At 41.7% G+C, this 19,161-nt stretch overlaps 1 protein-coding gene across 2 annotated transcripts in view; it reads right to left on the bottom strand.

Moving 5' to 3' along the window:
• The window catches only part of LOC123989475 (ras-related protein Rab-3C-like), a 65,867-nt gene that overhangs the window by 46,217 nt on the left and 489 nt on the right, over positions 1-19,161 (bottom strand). For both annotated transcript variants that reach the window (XM_046290517.1, XM_046290516.1), the window contains exon 2: positions 18,160-18,369. In XM_046290517.1, the coding sequence (XP_046146473.1) occupies positions 18,160-18,369 (210 nt within the window). The remainder of the gene's footprint in view (positions 1-18,159; positions 18,370-19,161) is intronic.

Below are 19,161 nucleotides of genomic sequence, written 5' to 3'. Positions count from 1 at the left end.
GATATTGTCAAAGTGTTCGTTCGTAAATTCAGAGCGTTTCACTCTCGGAGCCTTCGAAGTGCACACTGGAGGAGGGGTTGGGTTGATCCGAGCGTTCTGACCTCACAACCGCAATCAAGTTAACTGGCTAACGTTGGCTAGCTACTTCCAGACATAAATTAGAGATCACCTCACTCTGACCATTTTACACGCCCTAGCAGAGCTGGTTAGGCTGTTTACCTGTTATCCAGAGCTTTGGTGACTGTAATTTTGCAGCTGGCAACAATTGAATTACGCTTCTTTGCTGACGTTTACTGACACCGGCCATATTCAACGGGTGTTGAGCGTTCATAGATGCATCAATTATTCTGCCCTCTGGCACATTCAGACGAGTGCTCTGAAATCGGATTAGATAGCCAGAGTGAATTTACGAACGCACCCTTTGTCGTTCAACGAGAGACAACTCGTTTTCATTGTGAAATACTGCACCAAACATTTTAGTTAGATGTTAAATTGCGCGACTAAGATCTCATCGGTTAAAACGTCAAAATGACTGACCGATTTCTTGAGTTATTTTAGAAGAATTCTAATTATTTGGAGGAAGAGCACACTGGCCCCGGCGTCTCATAATGGACAGCAGTACTATTTCCCTTTTCCTCATATTTCAAGCGAAGTTTTTTTTAAGGGAGTATGCGAACATACCTTCTGGCTATGTGCCAGCAGAACTGAAGCATGCTGACGCTTTTAGACGCCCCTCCTAATGAAATTGCCCCCCATCCTGCTGATGTGAGCTGCTGGACAGCGTACTTGCACTTGATATGTGTTTATGGATGAGAAAGTGAACTTGCCATTTCCAAAATGAGCTCAGTGGGAAATGGGGATTCGCTGCGTAGCGATCTGTTGCCCCAGGCCAACAACAAGGGTTTCATTAAATAGGCTTAGGCACTGTAATTTTTTATTTTGCACATTTAATTAAACTGAAACATTTGGCGATGTTCAATTTAAATTCATTGCTACAAAACGTGCGTTAGACCAAAACAAATGTTGGTCTCTGACTAGCATTGCACAGGTAGTGGTCGCCTAAATTCCTGTAGGCTAGGCCTAATATGTAGGATAGCATACGAATGGTGGATTAATAGCCCAGTCTATGATTTAATTTATAATTTACTCATCTCCGTCTTCACTGTTCCTTTCTTGCACAATTCATGAACTGGCCTCTCTCTCTTCCATCCCCTTTATTCCTCCTATAGCTCTTCAATCAGTAGCCTAGCCCATTGTTTGTCCCAGAAGTAGAAAAATGGTTTGGTCACTTATTTTGCTCTAAAATGAACTGGCGGGGAAGTTTGAATAGCGAGAGCTTCTCTGGTATGATGTGATCACATTGGCTGGTGGTAAAAATTCAATAAACAGGAATCCCCGCACCCAATGTTTATGTTTACAATTGAAAGTATTATGTCAGGATGCCCAATGTTAGATCAAGAATTAAGTTTGAACGCTTTCCTATCAGTCTAATTTGCATAAACATTGTGATTGGATGATAGGATCAGGATCAAATCCTCTGATATCCTCAAGCTCATTAATGATCAAATGTTTATATTTGAAGATTGCCAAAAGGCAAGTCTCTTTGGCAATGAGAAGGAGTGGAATGTTAGCTGAAGAGACTGGTACCCAGCCTACTCTGACCCATCTCCCTAACCCTTAGGTAGAAGACAAAATAGCTCTAACAGTCTCATTTCATTTCCTGGAAGCCGGCTGGCTGGCTACAGTAGGGTCATGTCCCAAATGGCACCCATTTCCCAATATTGCAGTACTTCTGACCAGGTCTTTTCGGGCTCTGGTCAGAAGTAGTGCACTATGTAGGGTAAAGAATGCCATTTGGAACATACTTTAGATTGGAGCTAGCAACCTAGCACAGTTGTCATTAAGGTGATGAAGGCTGCATTAGTTAATGCATTGCCTCCAGGCAGCCACCCCCCAGAGGGGCAGTCACCATCAGTACAGAGTACAGACACTATCGCTAAAGATTCATGTTGTCTGGCCCCAGTCCAAGCATCCAGGAGGTCCCTGTTGATTCCAGCAGTCTCTCTCTCTCTATAATGGAATTTAGCAGACACTTTTATCCAGAGCAACTTACAGTCATGCGTGAATACATTCTACGTAAGGGTGGTCCCAGGAATCAAACCCGCTATCCTGGCATTACAAGCTCCATGCTCTACCAACTTAGCTACAGAGGACGACTCTTTATTCTCCTCTCTGTGTCTCTCTCTCTCCCTCACATGTTCTCTCTTTATCTCTCTCCCTCCCTCTCTTTGTTTTCAAACCCCACATCCTTTCACCAGACAGACCCATGAATTCAGACCCCCAACAACACACCTGTTATTAGCTAGATGTACCGATGCTTCTAGAAGGAAACACAGATTCATAGACAGGTGGACGGGCTGAAGGATGAATGGATGGATACTGGAGGTTGTCAGTGCCTAGGGAGGGAGGAATCTAATGTTCATGAGTAGAACATGCTGAGAAAAGAAGAGAGAATTCATTGGGAAATATAGCCTGGGTTCCAGTTTTAGATTTCCGTAGAGAATGAGGAGGCAGAGCAAATCTCTCTGACGGGCAGCCGGGGCACTGAGAATAAGCTCAGTAGACAGATGTTTGTTTGAGGATGTCAGCATTGACTGATTAAGACATCCAGTTGAAATATGCTAGGAATGCCACGCCTTATTAAAGCGGAACCTTTTTCCAAGCCATAAGAAAACTTCAGATACATTGCAAGAATGTGTGCTTGGATTCATTTGATAAATAGTGTTAACTGTGGGAGACTACATGATAGCTAGCTTCCAATAACAGCATTTCAAATATGCTTCTTTAAATCAAGTTCATGGCCGTTAAATTAACATTATCCTGGCAACCAGTTTTGATAGAATAGCTATTTACATCTTGTATCAGAATGGTAGATCAGTGCAATCATGTTCAATATAGGCTACCTCCACAAAACCACAATGTCTAATTAAATCTAAGTTTATTTGTCACGTGCGCCGAATACAACAGGTGTAGGTAGACCTTACAGTGAAATGTTTACTTACAGGCTCTAATCAATGGTGCGGAAAAGACAATTATAAAAAGGTGTGTGTGTGTAGGTGAGTAAAGAAATAAAACAACAGTAAAAAGAACAATGCTTCGTGGGTGACTGTTGTCTGTGTGTGCAGAGGGTCTCTGGTTCGCGAGGGGACGGACTAAAGTTATACTGTTATATGTACATGAATGTATAGTTAAAATGACTATACATATAAGATTAACAGAGAGTAGCAGCAGTGTAAAAGAGGGGTTAGGGGGGGGCACACAGGTAACCATTTGGTTGGGGACATGCTCAGTCCTCCTTTTCCTGTAGTCCACAATCATCTCCTTAGTCTTGGTTACGTTGAGGGATAGGTTGTTATTCTGGCACCACCCGGCCAGGTCTCTGACCTCCTCCCTATAAGCTGTCTCGTCGTTGTCGGTGATCAGGCCTACCACTGTTGTGTCGTCAGCAAACTTAATGATTGTTTTGGAGTCCTGCCTGGCCATGCAGTCGTGGGTGAACCGGGAGTACAGGAGTGGACTGAGCCCACACCCCTTGGGAGCTCCAATGTTGCGGATCAGCGTGGCAGATGTGTTGCTACCTACCCTCACCACCTGGTGGCGGCCTGTCAGGAAGTCCAGGATCCAGTTGCAGAGGGAGGTGTTTAGTCCCAGGATCCTTAGCTTGGTGATGAGCTTTGAGGGTACTCTGGTGTTGAACGCTGAGCTGTAGTCAATGAACAGCATTCTCACATAGGTGTTCCTTTTGTCCAGGTGGGAAAGGGCAGTGTAGAGTGCAATAGAGATGGCATCATCTGTGGATCTGTTTGGGCGGTACGCAAATTGGAGTGGGTCTAGGGTTTCTGGGATAATGGGTTTGATGTGAGCCATTACCAGCCTTTCAAAGCACGTCATGGCTACGGACGTGAGTGCTACGGGTCTGTAGTCATTTAGGCAGGGTGACTATGGTGGTCTGCTTGAAGCATGTTGGTATTACAGACTCAATCAGGAAGATGTTGAAAATGTCAGTGAAGACACCTGCCAGTTGGTCAGCACATGCCCGGAGCACACGTCCTGGTAATCTGTCTGGCCCCGCAGCCTTGTGTATGTTGACCTGTTTAAAGGTCTCATTCACATCGGCTACGGAGAGCGTGATCACACAGTCGTCCGTAACAGCTGATGCTCTCATGCATGCCTCAGTGTTGCTTGCCTCGAAGCGAGCATAGAAGTGATTTAGCTCGTCTGGTAGGCTCGTGTCAGTGGGCAGCTCGCGGCTGTGCTTCTCTTTGTAGTCTAATAGTTTGCAAGCCCTGCCACATCCGACGAGCGTCGGAGCCGGTGTAGTATGATTCAATCTTAGCCCTGTATTGACGCTTTGCCTGTTTGATGGTTTGTCGCAGGGCATAGCGGGATTTCTTGTAAGCTTCCAGGTTAGAATCCCGCACCTTGAAAGTGGCAGCTCTACCATTTAGCTCAGTGTGAATGTTGCCTGTAATCCATGGCTTCTGGTTGGGGTATGTACGTACAGTCACTGGGGGGATGATGTCCTCAATGCACTTATTGATAAAGCCGGTGACTGATGTGGTGCATTCCTCAATGTTATTGGAAGAATCCCGGAACATGTTCCAGTCTGTGATAGCAACGCAGTCCTGTAGTTTAGCATCTGCTTCATCTGACCATTTTTTTATAGACCCAGTCAGACCGAGTGGTGCTTCCTGATAATCAGAATCAGGGGGATAGAGTTGTGGTCGGATTTACCAAATGGAGGGTGAGGGCGAGGGAGAGCTCTGTGTGTGGAGTATAGGTGATCTAGAATTGTTTCCCTCTGGTTGCACATTTAACATGTTGATAGAGATTTGGTAGAACTGATTTAAGTTTCCCTGCATCAAAGTCTCTGGCCACTAGGAGCGCCGGCTCTGGGTGAGTGGTTTCCTGTTTGCTTATTTCTTTATTCAGCTGACTGAGTGCGGTCTTAGTGCCAGCATCTGTCTGTGGTGGTAAATAAACAGCCACGAAAAGTATAGCTGAGAACTCTTTAGGCAAGTAGTGTGGCCTGCAGATTATCACAATATACTCTACTTCAGGCGAGCAAAATCTTGAGACTTCCTTAGATTTCGTGCACCAGCTGTTGTTTACAAATATGCACAGACTGCGCCCCCCGGAGTGTGCTGTTCTGTCCCCGGTGCAGTGTAGCTGAATATCCATGTCGTCATTCAGCCGATTGAAGCATAGGATATTACAGTTTTTGATGTCCCGTTGGTAGGATATTCGTGATCGCTGAGTTTATGTCCAATGATTGCACGTTGGCAAGTAATTTTCAGCAACGCAGCTTTCCTAGTTGTCTAATGCGGGTTCATAGGCATATTACAGTTTGTGAATTTGGGATGTCTGCCCTGTGGGGTGTTTGGAGAATAGTTTGATATTGTTGATGAAGAAATCTTTGTCTAATCTGAGGTGAGTGATCGTTTATATGCTCTTTTCTTCCAATGTTGCAAAAAAAAACACAATTGGTTAGGAGACAGTAAAATGGCGGCCATCTCCTTAAGTTACTAACAAACCCTTGATTCCCTTAGTTTACTAACAAACCCCCAATTCCCTCAGTTCTTAATTAACCCCTGATTCCCTTAGTTACTAACAACCCCTAATTCCCTTAGTTACTAACAAACCCCTGATTCACTTAGTTACTAACAAACCCCTGATCCCCTCAGTTACTAACAACCCCTAATTCCCTTAGTTACTAACAACCCCCTGATCCCCTCAGTTACTAACAACCCCTAATTCCCTTAGTTACTAACAACCCCCTGATCCCCTCAGTTACTAACAAACCCCCAATTCCCTCAGTTCCTAATTAACCCCTGATTCCCTTAGTTACTAACAACCCCTAATTCCCTTAGTTACTGATTCCCTTAGTTACTAACAACCCCTAATTCCCTTAGTTACTAACAAACCCATGATTTCCTTAGTTACTGCACTGAGCAAAGGACATACTTCACACACAGGTTCAAGACTCATTCATTGAAATTGATAGATGTACAACTTGTGTCTTTCATTGAAATTGATAATGTACAACAACTCGTGTCTGTCAAGTTGAATGCTGCCTTACTGTATTGCATGACTAAGCGTAAGTGTAACAAACATTTCTGTGCGATTTTGACTATGAAAATGTTGCACAGAATAATGACACCAAAGCCTACAAACACGGGTAAAGTGATGCATACTGCTTGCTACTGAAGTGTGTGGCTTTTCATGGTGATAAGGACAACACTTACAGACAGTGTGACAAGGCCTTTACAGCCGAGCACTGCTGAAATGTCCTTGAATGAAATGAGGGATAAAAAATGAGCAGAAAAGATACTCAGCTCTTTCTCTATCCTCCCCCACCTCTCTCTCTCTCCAACTCTCCATTGCTCTGCCTCTACCTCTTCCCCTCTCTCCACCCCCCTCTCTTTCTCTCTCAGTTTTCTCCCAACAGGCTTGGAGGTAGGACAAGGAGGGTTATATATAGCTCAAGATGAATAGGCATGCCCTACTCTACAGTTTACACAGCCCCAGAATGAAGCAGTGAAGAGCTGTGAATTAATCTGTGGACAAAACACCTCTCTTTGAAGCTAATGAACGTCTTTGGTTGTCCGATACCACACAAGAGGCAACAGGAACAAAGTGACAATAGTTCACTCAGAAGTGTCACTGACTGCCTCTGACGGGTCATGATGAGAGCTGTGTTAACGGTTAAATTGATTAATACACTATATATACAAAAGTATGTGTACACCCCTTCAAATGAGTGTATTATGTTATTTTAGCCACACCCGTTGCTGTTAGGTGTATAAAATCAAACCCATAGCCATGCAATCTCTATAGATAAACATTGGCAGTAGAATGGCCTTACTGAAGAGCTCAGTGACTTTCAACATGGCCCCGCCAACAAGTCAGTTCATCAAATTTCTGCCCTGCTAGAGCTTCCCCGGTCAACTACAAGTACTGTTATTGTGAAGTGGAAACATCTAGGAGCAACAACGGCTCAGCCGCGAAGTGGTAGGCCACACAAGCTCACAGAGTGGGACCACTGAGTGCTGAAGCTCCTCTGGAAGCAACGTCAGCACAAGAACTGTTCGTCAGGAGCTTCATGAAATGGGTTTCCAGCTGCACACAAGCCAAAGATCACCATGCACAATTCCAAGCGTCGGCTTGAGTGGTGTAAAGCTTGCCACCAGTGGACTCTGGAGCAGTGGAAACGCGTTCTCTGGAGTGATGAATCACGCTACATCATCTGGCAGTACGACAGACGAATCTGGGTTTGTTGGATGCCAGGAGAACGCTACCTGCCCCAATGCATAGTGCCAACTGTAATATTTGGTGGAGGGGGACTAATGGTCTGGGGCTGTTTTTCATGGTTCGGGCTAGGCCCCTTAGTTTCAGTGAAGGAAAATCTTAACGTTACAGCCTACAATGACATTCCAGACGATTCTGTGCATCCAACATTGTGGCAAAAGTTTGGGGAAGGCCCTTTCCTGTTTCAGCATGACGATGTCCATATGCACAAAGTAAGGTCCATACAGAAATAGTTTGTTGAGATCGATTTGGAAGAGCTTGACTGGCCTGCACAGAGCCCTGACCTCAGCTCCATCAAAAACCTTTGGGATGAATTGGAACGCCGACTGCGAGCCAGGCCAAATCGCCCAACATCAGTGCCCAACCTCACTAATGCTATTGTGGCTGAATGGAAGCAAGTCCCGGCAACAATATTCCAACATCTAATGGAAAGCCTTCCCAGAAGAGTGGAGGCTGTTATAGCAGCGAAGGGAGGTATGTTAATGCCCATGAATTTGGAATGAGCTGTTCGATGAGCAGGTGTCCCACATACACTACATGACCAAAAGTATGTTATGAATGTCCTGCTAGATTTACTGTAAGTCCGTTTAATGCTTCCCATTTATGAAGTGAACGGCAGACATTTCCTTCACTTGTCTATACAGAATGAAGTGATTTGGGAAGGAAACGGAAAGTGGAATATCTAGTTGAAATGATTTAAGAGGAAATCAGGAAGAGAATGCACCTAGTACTACTATAACAGTAGATATTACTATAACAGTAGATACTCTTTGGAATCATGACAGTAGATACTTTTATGGAATCATGGCAGTAGATACTTTTATGGAATCATGGCAGTAGATACTTTTATGGAATCATGGCAGTAGATACTTTTATGGAATCATGACAGTAGATACTTTTATGGAATCATGGCAGTAGATACTTTTATGGAATCATGACAGTAGATACTTTTATGGAATCATGGCAGTAGATACTTTTATGGAATCATGACAGTAGATACTTTTATGGAGTCATGGCAGTAGATACTTTTTGGAATCATGGCAGTAGATACTTTTTGGAATCATGGCAGTAGATACTTTTATGGAATCATGGCAGTAGATACTTTTTGGAGTCATGGCAGTAGATACTTTTTGGAATCATGGCAGTAGATACTTTTATGGAATCATGGCAGTAGATACTTTTTGGAATCATGGCAGTAGATACTTTTATGGAGTCATGGCAGTAGATACTTTTTGGAGTCATGGCAGTAGATACTTTTTGGAATCATGGCAGTAGATACTTTTTGGAGTCATGGCAGTAGATACTTTTTGGAATCATGGCAGTAGATACTTTTTGGAGTCATGGCAGTAGATACTTTTTGGAGTCATGGCAGTAGATACTTTTTGGAATCATGGCAGTAGATACTTTTTGGAATCATGGCAGTAGATATTACTATAACAGTAGATACTACTATAACAGTAGATACTACTATAACAGTAGATACTACTATAACAGTAGATACTACTATAACAGTAGATACTCTTTGGAATCATGGCAGTAGATACTACTATAACAGTAGATACTACTATAGCAGTAGATACTCTTTGGAATCATGACAGTAGATACTTTTATGGAATCATGGCAGTAGATACTTTTTGGAGTCATGGCAGTAGATACTACTATAACAGTAGATACTACTATAACAGTAGATACTACTATAACAGTAGATACTACTATAACAGTAGATACTCTTTGGAATCATGGCAGTAGATACTACTATAACAGTAGATACTACTATAACAGTAGATACTACTATAACAGTAGATACTACTATAACAGTAGATACTACTATAACAGTAGATACTACTATAACAGTAGATACTACTATAGCAGTAGATACTCTTTGGAATCATGACAGTAGATACTTTTATGGAATCATGGCAGTAGATACTTTTTGGAGTCATGGCAGTAGATACTACTATAACAGTAGATACTACTATAACAGTAGATACTACTATAACAGTAGATACTACTATAACAGTAGATACTTTTTGGAGTCATGGCAGTAGATACTTTTTGGAATCATGGCAGTAGATACTACTATAACAGTAGATACTACTATAACAGTAGATACTCTTTGGAATCATGACAGTAGATACTACTATAACAGTAGATACTACTATAACAGTAGTAACAGTAGATACTACTATAACAGTAGATACTACTATAACATTTACATTTACATTTAAGTCAGTTAGCAGACGCTCTTATCCAGAGATACTACTATAACAGTAGATACTCTTTGGAATCATGGTAGTAGATACTCTTTGGAATCATGGCAGTAGATACTACTATAACAGTAGATACTACTATCACAGTAGATACTACTATCACAGTAGATACTACTATCACAGTAGATACTACTATCACAGTAGATACTACTATCACAGTAGATACTTTTTGGAATCATGGCATTAGATACTCTTTGGAATCATGGCATTAGATACTCTTTGGAATCATGGCATTAGATACTCTTTGGAATCATGGCAGTAGATACTCTTTGGAATCATGGCATTAGATACTTTTTGGAATCATGGCATTAGATACTCTTTGGAATCATGGCATTAGATACTCTTTGGAATCATGGCAGTAGATACTTTTTGGAATCATGGCATTAGATACTCTTTGGAATCATGGCATTAGATACTTTTTGGAATCATGGCAGTAGATATTACTATAACATTAGATACTACTATAAGAGTAGATACTACTATAACAGTAGATACTCTTTGGAATCATGACAGTAGATACTTTTATGGAATCATGACAGTAGATACTACTATAACAGTAGATACTACTATAACAGTAGATACTACTATAGCAGTAGATACTACTATAACAGTAGATACTACTATAACAGTAGATACTCTTTGGAATCATGACAGTAGATACTTTTTGGAATCATGGCAGTAGATACTACTATTACAGTAGATACTACTATAACAGTAGATACTACTATAGCAGTAGATACTACTATAACAGTAGATACTCTTTGGAATCATGGCAGTAGATACTCTTTGGAATCATGGCAGTAGATACTACTATAACAGTAGATACTACTATCACAGTAGATACTACTACTATCACAGTAGATACTCTTTGGAATCATGGCATTAGATACTCTTTGGAATCATGGCAGTAGATACTCTTTGGAATCATGGCAGTAGATACTCTTTGGAATCATGGCATTAGATACTCTTTGGAATCATGGCAGTAGATACTCTTTGGAATCATGGCAGTAGATACTCTTTGGAATCATGGCAGTAGATACTCTTTGGAATCATGGCATTAGATACTCTTTGGAATCATGGCATTAGATACTCTTTGGAATCAATCCCTGTTTGTTCAAATGCTACAGTGCATAATATGCTCCCAGAAAGATCTAACCAAAGTTTCTTGCTGCGTTTTCATCTGCAATAGCCTGCATCACACAGTGACATCTTTGAAAGGCTTAGGACCCCCTGCTTTTCCAGTTAAATTATTATCCCACACGGCTGCTTATTCAAAGGCACAGTTTGTGCGTCCCAAGTGGCAGCCTGTTCCCTATTCAGTGCACTACTTTTGAACAGGGCCTATAGGTAATAGGGTGATATTTGGGTTGCAGTCACAATGAATCTCTACCGTATGGCATTATCTCATCCACTGAATCACTACTGCAGCTGAGATGTAAACCCAAGGCTTTAGGGTTAGGTCTAGGGTTAACATCTGACAGACTAAAAAAGCTTTAGGAGTTTGACCAGACAACTGCAGTAATTATCACCGCTCATGTTTAGTCAAGCTAATGAGCTAATAATAGGACAAGTATTTCCATTTGAATCACAAGTCAAGTAATATGTAAGGGATAATCAACAAGAGGCTATGGGTTCTGTGGAAGATAATGAATAACGTAGAAAGTGTGTTCCACGGAGTTGCATTATTTTACACAGAGCGCATTGAGCCACGAGTTGATTATCCCTTTTATTTCGTGGCTATAAATGTGTTCAACATCCACTAAAGCAGTTAGCAAGTTTACTAGATGGACAGTAGTTGCCTCGGTAACCAAACAAAGACTTGCTAGTTTAGTTAACCAAACCATCAGTCCTAGTTTGCTATTATGAAAATCTAATTCAAAAGCAGCTTTCAAAAAGCAGCTCAAACATAGAACATGCAAGAACGAACTATAGCCATTGAATTCTACCGTGCGTTACAGGGAAATAATGCATGCTCTAGAATGCCCTTCAAGCCAATCAGAAATGAGTATTCAACAATGGAATGGTATAAGAACACATTGTTCATTAGAATGATTTGTACCCATTTTTCTTCAGATTTAAAGTTTTTTTTAAATGTTTTTGCATAAGAGTGAAGAAGGAGGATGAACTAGTTTTAATGCAGGGTTGAAATGTTCACAAAAAGACAAAGAGAGTTTGAGATGCGATTCAACACCGTGACTAGTCTGACGTAAGTGGGTTGTCAAAACATATCCAGGGAGATAGGCAGGCACACACACACACACACACACACACACACACACACACACACACACACACACACACACACACACACACACCCCTCGTCGGGGGAACAAAAGTCGCCTTCCGGAAACAAGCCAGCTGTTCTTTAGAAAAGCGAGGCGGTTAAATGTCGGCGTCTAACGATGAGAGATGGGAGGATAATAAAGACCGCGGCCGCGTCTGAAATGGTACCCTATTCCCTAAAAAGTGCCTTACCTTTGACCAGGGCTCATAGGGAACAGGGTGCCATTTGAGACACGACCACAGGAAGCTGCTGGCTGCCTTTTTTGGTTACTACATGTGTTATTTCATAGTTTTGATGTCTTCACTACTATTCTACAATGTAGAAAATTGTCAAAATAAAGAAAAGTCCTGGAATGAGTAGCTGTCTCCAAACTTTTGATTCATACTGTATATTTTCACAATACCATTCAAACGTTTGGGGTCACTTAGAAATGTCCTGATTTTTGAAAGAAGAAAAAAATAGTCCATTAAAATAACATCAAGTTGTTCAGAAATACAATGTAGACATTGTTAATGTTGTAAATGACTATTGAAGCTGGACTATTGTATCTGGAATATGGAATATCTACATAGGTGTACAGAGGCCCATTATCAGCAACCATCACTCCTGTGTTCAAAAGGCACGTTGTATTAGCTAATCCAAGTTTATCATTTTAAAAGGCTAATTGATCATTAGAAAACCCTTTTTTGCAATTATGCTAGCACAGCTGAAAACTGCTGTCTTGATTAAAGAAGCAATAAAACTGGCCTTCTTTAGACTAGTGGAGTATCTGGAGCATCAGCATTTGTGGGTTCGATTACAGACTCAAAATGGCCAGAAACAAATAACTTTCTTCTGAAATTTTTGTTCTGAGAAATGAAGGCTGTACCATGCAAGAAATTGGCAAGAAACTGAAGATCTTGTTCAACGCTGTGTACTACTCCCTTCACAGAACAGCGCAAACTGGTTCTAACCAGAACAGAAAGAGGAGTGGGAGGCCCCAGTGCACAGTTTAAGAAACATATTTTTTTCCCGCAAATATCCTTTCTGAATATAAAAGTAATCCTCTCAGTAATCATCTAGTTTTTCATAAGTATCTGTAATCTTATTACAATATTTTTGCTGGTAACGTAACAGATTATAGTTACAGTTTTTTTGTAATCCGTTACTCCCCAACCCTGACCAGTGGTGGATGAGGTGAAATTATCCCCCCCATAACAGTATAAACTGCTTTGAAGCCTATTGTCAAGTGCTGTATATACACTGTAACGGCAGTTCATAAATATTGTTTTCATAAAGCTTGATGGGGCTTACCAAGAAAAACCTCCAAAAGGACTCGTTTGAGGCAGAGAGGTGTACTCCACAAAAACCATTCAATTAATTTATTATTTGCTCACTTTAATTCATTGTTCAGGATGAATACAGGTAACTGACGTTTTCGACATCAAGCTGATGTCTTCCTCAGACTGCCTTGATGGCTTGACTTTGTTTAGTTGGATCTAACCCTAATTTATAAATGGAATCTGATATTCTAAAGCTGTTAAAGCTCATTACTGCAGTATAGTCTCAGTAAAAGTGGAGACATTGCACTACAATTGTATCAGCCATTGTAGCTACGTCCCTCTAACATTCTTTAAGCCTCTCTAAGTTAGCCATGATTGAAGACAGCTGCAACATAAATGAAAAATCGATACTAATAAAACTCCTCGAGACCGCAAAACTCGATTTCAAGCATTTCAGATATCCGGCAAAGCTGTGTAGACCTCTGATTACAGACAGCCAGGGCAGAGTGACCAAGCCTAGCACCCACTACCCGCTAGCTAACTGCTAACACCGTTTCCCAAAATCAATGTTATGAGTCTGGTTGTATTGTATAACCCCTGTGCCACAGCTACCTCCTCTGTGCTAGCTAGCTCCAGACCTGTTTCCATGGTTTCAGTGTATGGCAGGGTCTGGTAGCACATTCAGGAGTGAGTGATATTAATTTGGACAGAGAGGGACTCAGATGAGACCAGGTCGAGGGAGGGCATGCTAATGACTCATGAAGGTGAAGGAGTCCTTTGGATTTACTGTAAATTGTTTATGTGTTTCAGGTTTTGTATTTTGTATCACATAGATGAAAATATATTTTCACATGCTGCCATTGACTGTTGCTAAGTAAAATTACTGTATTGATACAATATTACACTTGCTTTGTGGTCACTGGTCAACATTGGAAGCAAAATCCTCCATGCAACAAAGACTTACTCTCTCTAAACATGGCTGAAATCCAGTGGTGGAAAAAGTAATCAACTCTCATACTTGAGTAAAAGTAAATATACCTTTATAGAAAATGACTCAAGTAAAAGTGAAAGTCTGCCAGTAAAATACAACTTGAGTAAAAGTCTATATATTTAAGTATCAAAAGTAAAAGTAAAAGTATAAATCATTTCAACTTCCTTATATTAAGCAAACCAGACGGCACAATTGTGTGTTTTATTTTATTTACGGATAGCCAAGGACACACTCCAATGTTCAGACATCATTTATAAAAGAAGTATTTGCTTTTAGTGAGTACACCAGATCAGGGGCAGTAGGGATGACCAGGGATGTTCTCTGTTTAGTGAGTACACCAGATCAGGGGCAGTAGGGATGACCAGGGATGTTCTCTGTTTAGTGAGTACACCAGATCAGGGGCAGTAGGGATGACCAGGGATGTTCTCTGTTTAGTGAGTACACCAGATCAGGGACAGTAGGGATGACCGGGGATGATCTCTGTTTAGTGAGTCCTCCAGATCAGGGGCAGTAGGGATGACCGGGGATTATCTCTGTTTAGTGAGTCCTCCAGATCAGGGGCAGTAGGGATGACCAGGGATGATCTCTGTTTAGTGAGTACACCAGATCAGGGGCAGTAGGGATGACCAGGGATGATCTCTGTTTAGTGAGTCCTCCAGATCAGGGGCAGTAGGGATGACAAGGGATGTTCTCTGTTTAGTGAGTCCACCAGATCAGGGGCAGTAGGGATGACCAGGGATGATCTCTGTTTAGTGAGTCCTCCAGATCAGAGATGGTAGTAATGACCAGGGATGTTCTCTGTTTAGTGAGTACACCAGATCAGGGATAGTAGGGATGACCAGGGATGATCCCTGTTTAATGAGTCCACCAGATCAGGGGCAGTAGGGATGACCTCTGTTTAGTGAGTCCACCAGATCAGAGGCTGTAGGGATGATCTCTGTTTAATGAGTCCACCAGATCAGGGGCAGTAGGGATGACCTCTGTTTAGTGAGTCCACCAGATCAGGGGCAGTAGGGATGACCAGGGATGTTCTCTTGATAAGTGTTTGAATTTGACCATTTTCCTGTGAAAATGTAACGAGTACTTCTGAGTGTCTGAGAAAATGTATGGAGTAGAAAGTACATTATTTTCTTTATGAATGTAGTGAAGTAAAAGTAAAAGTTGTCCAAAAAATATAAATAGTAAAGGAAAGTACAGATACTCCCAAAAACTACTTAAGTAGTACTTTAAGTACATTTACTTAAGTACTTTACACCACTGCTGAAATCATACTCTCATCCTACGCTTGAAACATTAAAATAATTTAGATACATATTGGGGTTTTTCTCTAATAAGAACAGTTTTGTCTGTAATACAGCAGACATGATGATTAATAGCTGGCCTAATTCTTCTCCATGTGTAGCCACCACCTGGTTCATGTAAAGCAGACATTTGGTGGCAGAATAGCTCAAACACCAGCAGCAGATTCTCTCTGCTAGGTTCTCAAGAGGCAAAATGCGTGTACAGTGTTAGAGAAGGGGGTGGTAACTGAAATATCAGTCGATGATCAGAAGATTTAGTCAAATACCCAGTGGGCACATACATCAATTCAATGTCTATTCCACATTGCTTCAAAGTAACTTCTTTGAAATTACGTGGAAACAACATTTATTCAACCAGTATGTGCCCACTGGGTTGGCTTCTGACTAGATTGCAGTTTGATTTTGACAGTCTTCAGTAGAGAAGTAGGCTTAATATCTGTGAGTAGCAGACCAGTGGGGCTTCCAATGGATCAGACCAGCGGGGCTTCCAATGGATCAGACCAGCGGGGCTTCCAATGGATCAGACCAGCGGGGCTTCCAATGGATCAGACCAGCGGGGCTTCCAATGGATCAGACCAGCGGGGCTTCCAATGGATCAGACCAGCGGGGCTTCCAATGGATCAGACCAGCGGGGCTTCCAATGGATCAGACCAGCGGGGCTTCCAATGGATCAGACCAGCGGGGCTTCCAATGGATCAGACCAGCGGGGCTTCCAATGGATCAGACCAGCGGGGCTTCCAATGGGTAAGGGTTAGGGTAGTTAGGGTTAGTAAAGGTTAGAGTTAGGAAGGGTTAGGGTTGTTAGGGTTAGTAAGGGTTAGGGTAGTTAGGGTTAGGGTTAGTAAGGGTAAGTAAGGGTTAGGGTAGTTAGGAAGTGATCATGACTAGAGACCAGGCTGTATTCATAAAGCAGTGCTGATCTAAAATCAGATAGGAGTGCTGATCAGTCCATTCATTATGCTAAATAAGGCACAACTGATTCTATATCAGCACTCCTACTTGGAGACCCTTTGTGAATACATTTACATTACATTTAAGTCATTTAGCAGACGCTCTTATCCAGAGCGACTTACTGTGGGACCCGCTTTGTGAATACTGTGGGACCCTTTGTGAATACTGTGGGACCCTTTGTGAATACTGTGGGACCCTTTGTGAATACTGTGGGACCCTTTGTGAATACTGTGGGACCCTTTGTGAATACTGTGGGACCCTTTGTGAATACTGTGGGACCCTTTGTGAATACTGTGGGACCCTTTGTGAATACTGTGGGACCCTTTGTGAATACTGTGGGACGCTTTGTGAATACTGTGGGACGCTTTGTGAATACTGTGAGACGCCTTGTGAATACTGTGAGACGCCTTGTGAATACTGTGAGACGCCTTGTGAATACTGTGAGACGCTTTGTGAATACTGTGAGACCAGAGCCGTTTTAGATGAGAGGATGCACATTTTTTTTAATGAGCATGGCCTTAATTCTTTTACATCATACTGTATGACATTCATTCATATTTCATTCACCCAGCTCAGTGTAACATCGATAGGTTTAGACTTTTACATGATACTAACATTTTCCCTGTACCAATCATGAGGTTGCTACAACCTAGCCTAAGAATTAAAGTTTACAACGTAGGTGCACACAGGTAGTGATGCATTCCGTGCACACTCTTGCCTGCATCTAGCTGATCTAGAGTGTAATCACTAGTCCAAATGTGGGTTTCCATTGGACAAAATCCTGCTATGTTTCTCCCCATTTTGTTCTGTTTGCTTCCGTTTAAGAAACGTTTTTCAACAGAATCGGAGGAATGAATACACCAATGATCACATAGAAACACATTTGCGTTCATAGCAGCATCATAAAAACAGCATGATCACTTTGCTCGATGTATATATCATTATTTCTCGCAGCCATCTGCATGTTCTCCTCCTCTCACCTTTTTCCCTTCGCTTGTGGACTTCAGTGCAAAACACATCAGTTGTCTGTGACCAGGCAAAAAACCTTTTCCAAGCCGAATCTTCATATCATGACTATAAATTATTAAGTGCCCAAAATGAATTGGTCAGACCTGGGCCTCACAAACGACACCCAGAGATAATAAAGTCCTTCCTGAATCCTTTTGAAACTGCTGTCACTAACCTCACAAACGACACCCAGAGATAATAAAGTCCTTCCTGAACCCTTTTGAAACTGCTGTCACTAACCTCACAAACGACACCCAGAGATAATAAAGTCCTTCCTGAACCCTTTTGAAACTGCTGTCACTAACCTCACAAACGACACCCAGAGATAATAAAGTCCTTCCTGAATCCTTTTGAAACTGCTGTCACTAACCTCACAAACCCCAGACAGTACCCCAGTGCTGTAGGTTTAATACCATAGCTACTGGGCAGAGAACAAAATACAAATTCAGACTTCCTGTTTTCAAAGCATTTTGAATGTAATATTGTCACTAAGTTATCTAAGTTCACATCTTGTGAACATGACAGAGTGACCAACCGGGGTTCAAACCTGGGTCCCCTTCATACGACAAGACTGCATCAGTCCAGCAGCCAACTGAACTGACACAGTTCTGAACTACCTCCTTTACAACAGCAAACAGTACTACGCATACTGTAACATTCGACAGTAGGAAACACTCTTCGAGTGAGGAGAGTATCATGCCACAAAAACATACTTTAGACTCACCCATATCTGTAGTTTGATCCGCTTGTCGTTCTTGTAGACTGTTTTCACTTTGAAATCTATGCCCACAGTGCTGACGAAAGCAGAGGTGAAGGAATCATCGGCATAGCGGAAGAGAAAGGAAGTTTTTCCTACACTGCTGTTGCCGATGATAAGCAGTTTGAACATATAATCAAAGTTCTGGTCCGAGGCCTCTTGCTGTGTTGCAGCCATCTGCAAGAACAAGACGGTTCAAATTCAAAAGCAATTGGAGTTCAGTGATTTGGGTTTCAGAGTTCGCTAGACCTGAACATTAGGGAGGCGTCCCAAATGGCACCCTATTCTCTAGTGCAATACTTTGGACAGAACGCTGTGACCACTATTTCATCAGCATCCGCAACCCTTTTAAATGTTCAATCTATGGAGGTGTTAAAGAAATGATAAGAGCAATGTAGCAGGGCTGTTCAGATCCAATAACTCAACCATGAGACATATGCAGACCCAGGCAAGCCTCTACCTGGCTAAGGGGGGGGGGGGGGGGGCGCATGTCCATTCACACGTTGGGAAAAGTGGTACCATAAGGCTTTCGGCTATTTCCTTTATTAATCAAGCTCTGACTTTAAGACTTCTTTACAGGAATGATTATTTTATAATCTAGTATTTTACAATCTAATTTCACTCAATTCATTCTAATCAACCTAATAATTATGACACACCCCTCCCTATTGTCATTGGTTGCACTAATTTCACTGTTTGTCTACATAACCTGGTTCAAGTATTCATGACATAATCCTGGAGAAGGCACAGTGATGCTGAAACATTGGTGTTTTACAACCATTCAAAGTTCCACAACAAAATACATTACACTTTCATTTACATTTGATGGTGCATTATTTCTGTCTAGCCTAGCTATACAAGCTTATAAATAAGAAATGTTAATCATTTAACATCAAATGTATCTAACATCAATTAGATCTAATGTGGGTTAATTTGGTCCAGCTCACATAGGCTAGGCTAATAAAATAA

The sequence above is a fragment of the Oncorhynchus gorbuscha genome, linkage group LG11 (genome assembly GCF_021184085.1).
Source record: "Oncorhynchus gorbuscha isolate QuinsamMale2020 ecotype Even-year linkage group LG11, OgorEven_v1.0, whole genome shotgun sequence".
Classification (NCBI taxonomy): Eukaryota; Metazoa; Chordata; class Actinopteri; order Salmoniformes; family Salmonidae; genus Oncorhynchus; species Oncorhynchus gorbuscha.
Note: the sequence above shows the minus strand (reverse complement) of the source record. Positions and strands in the feature narration are given on the sequence as shown.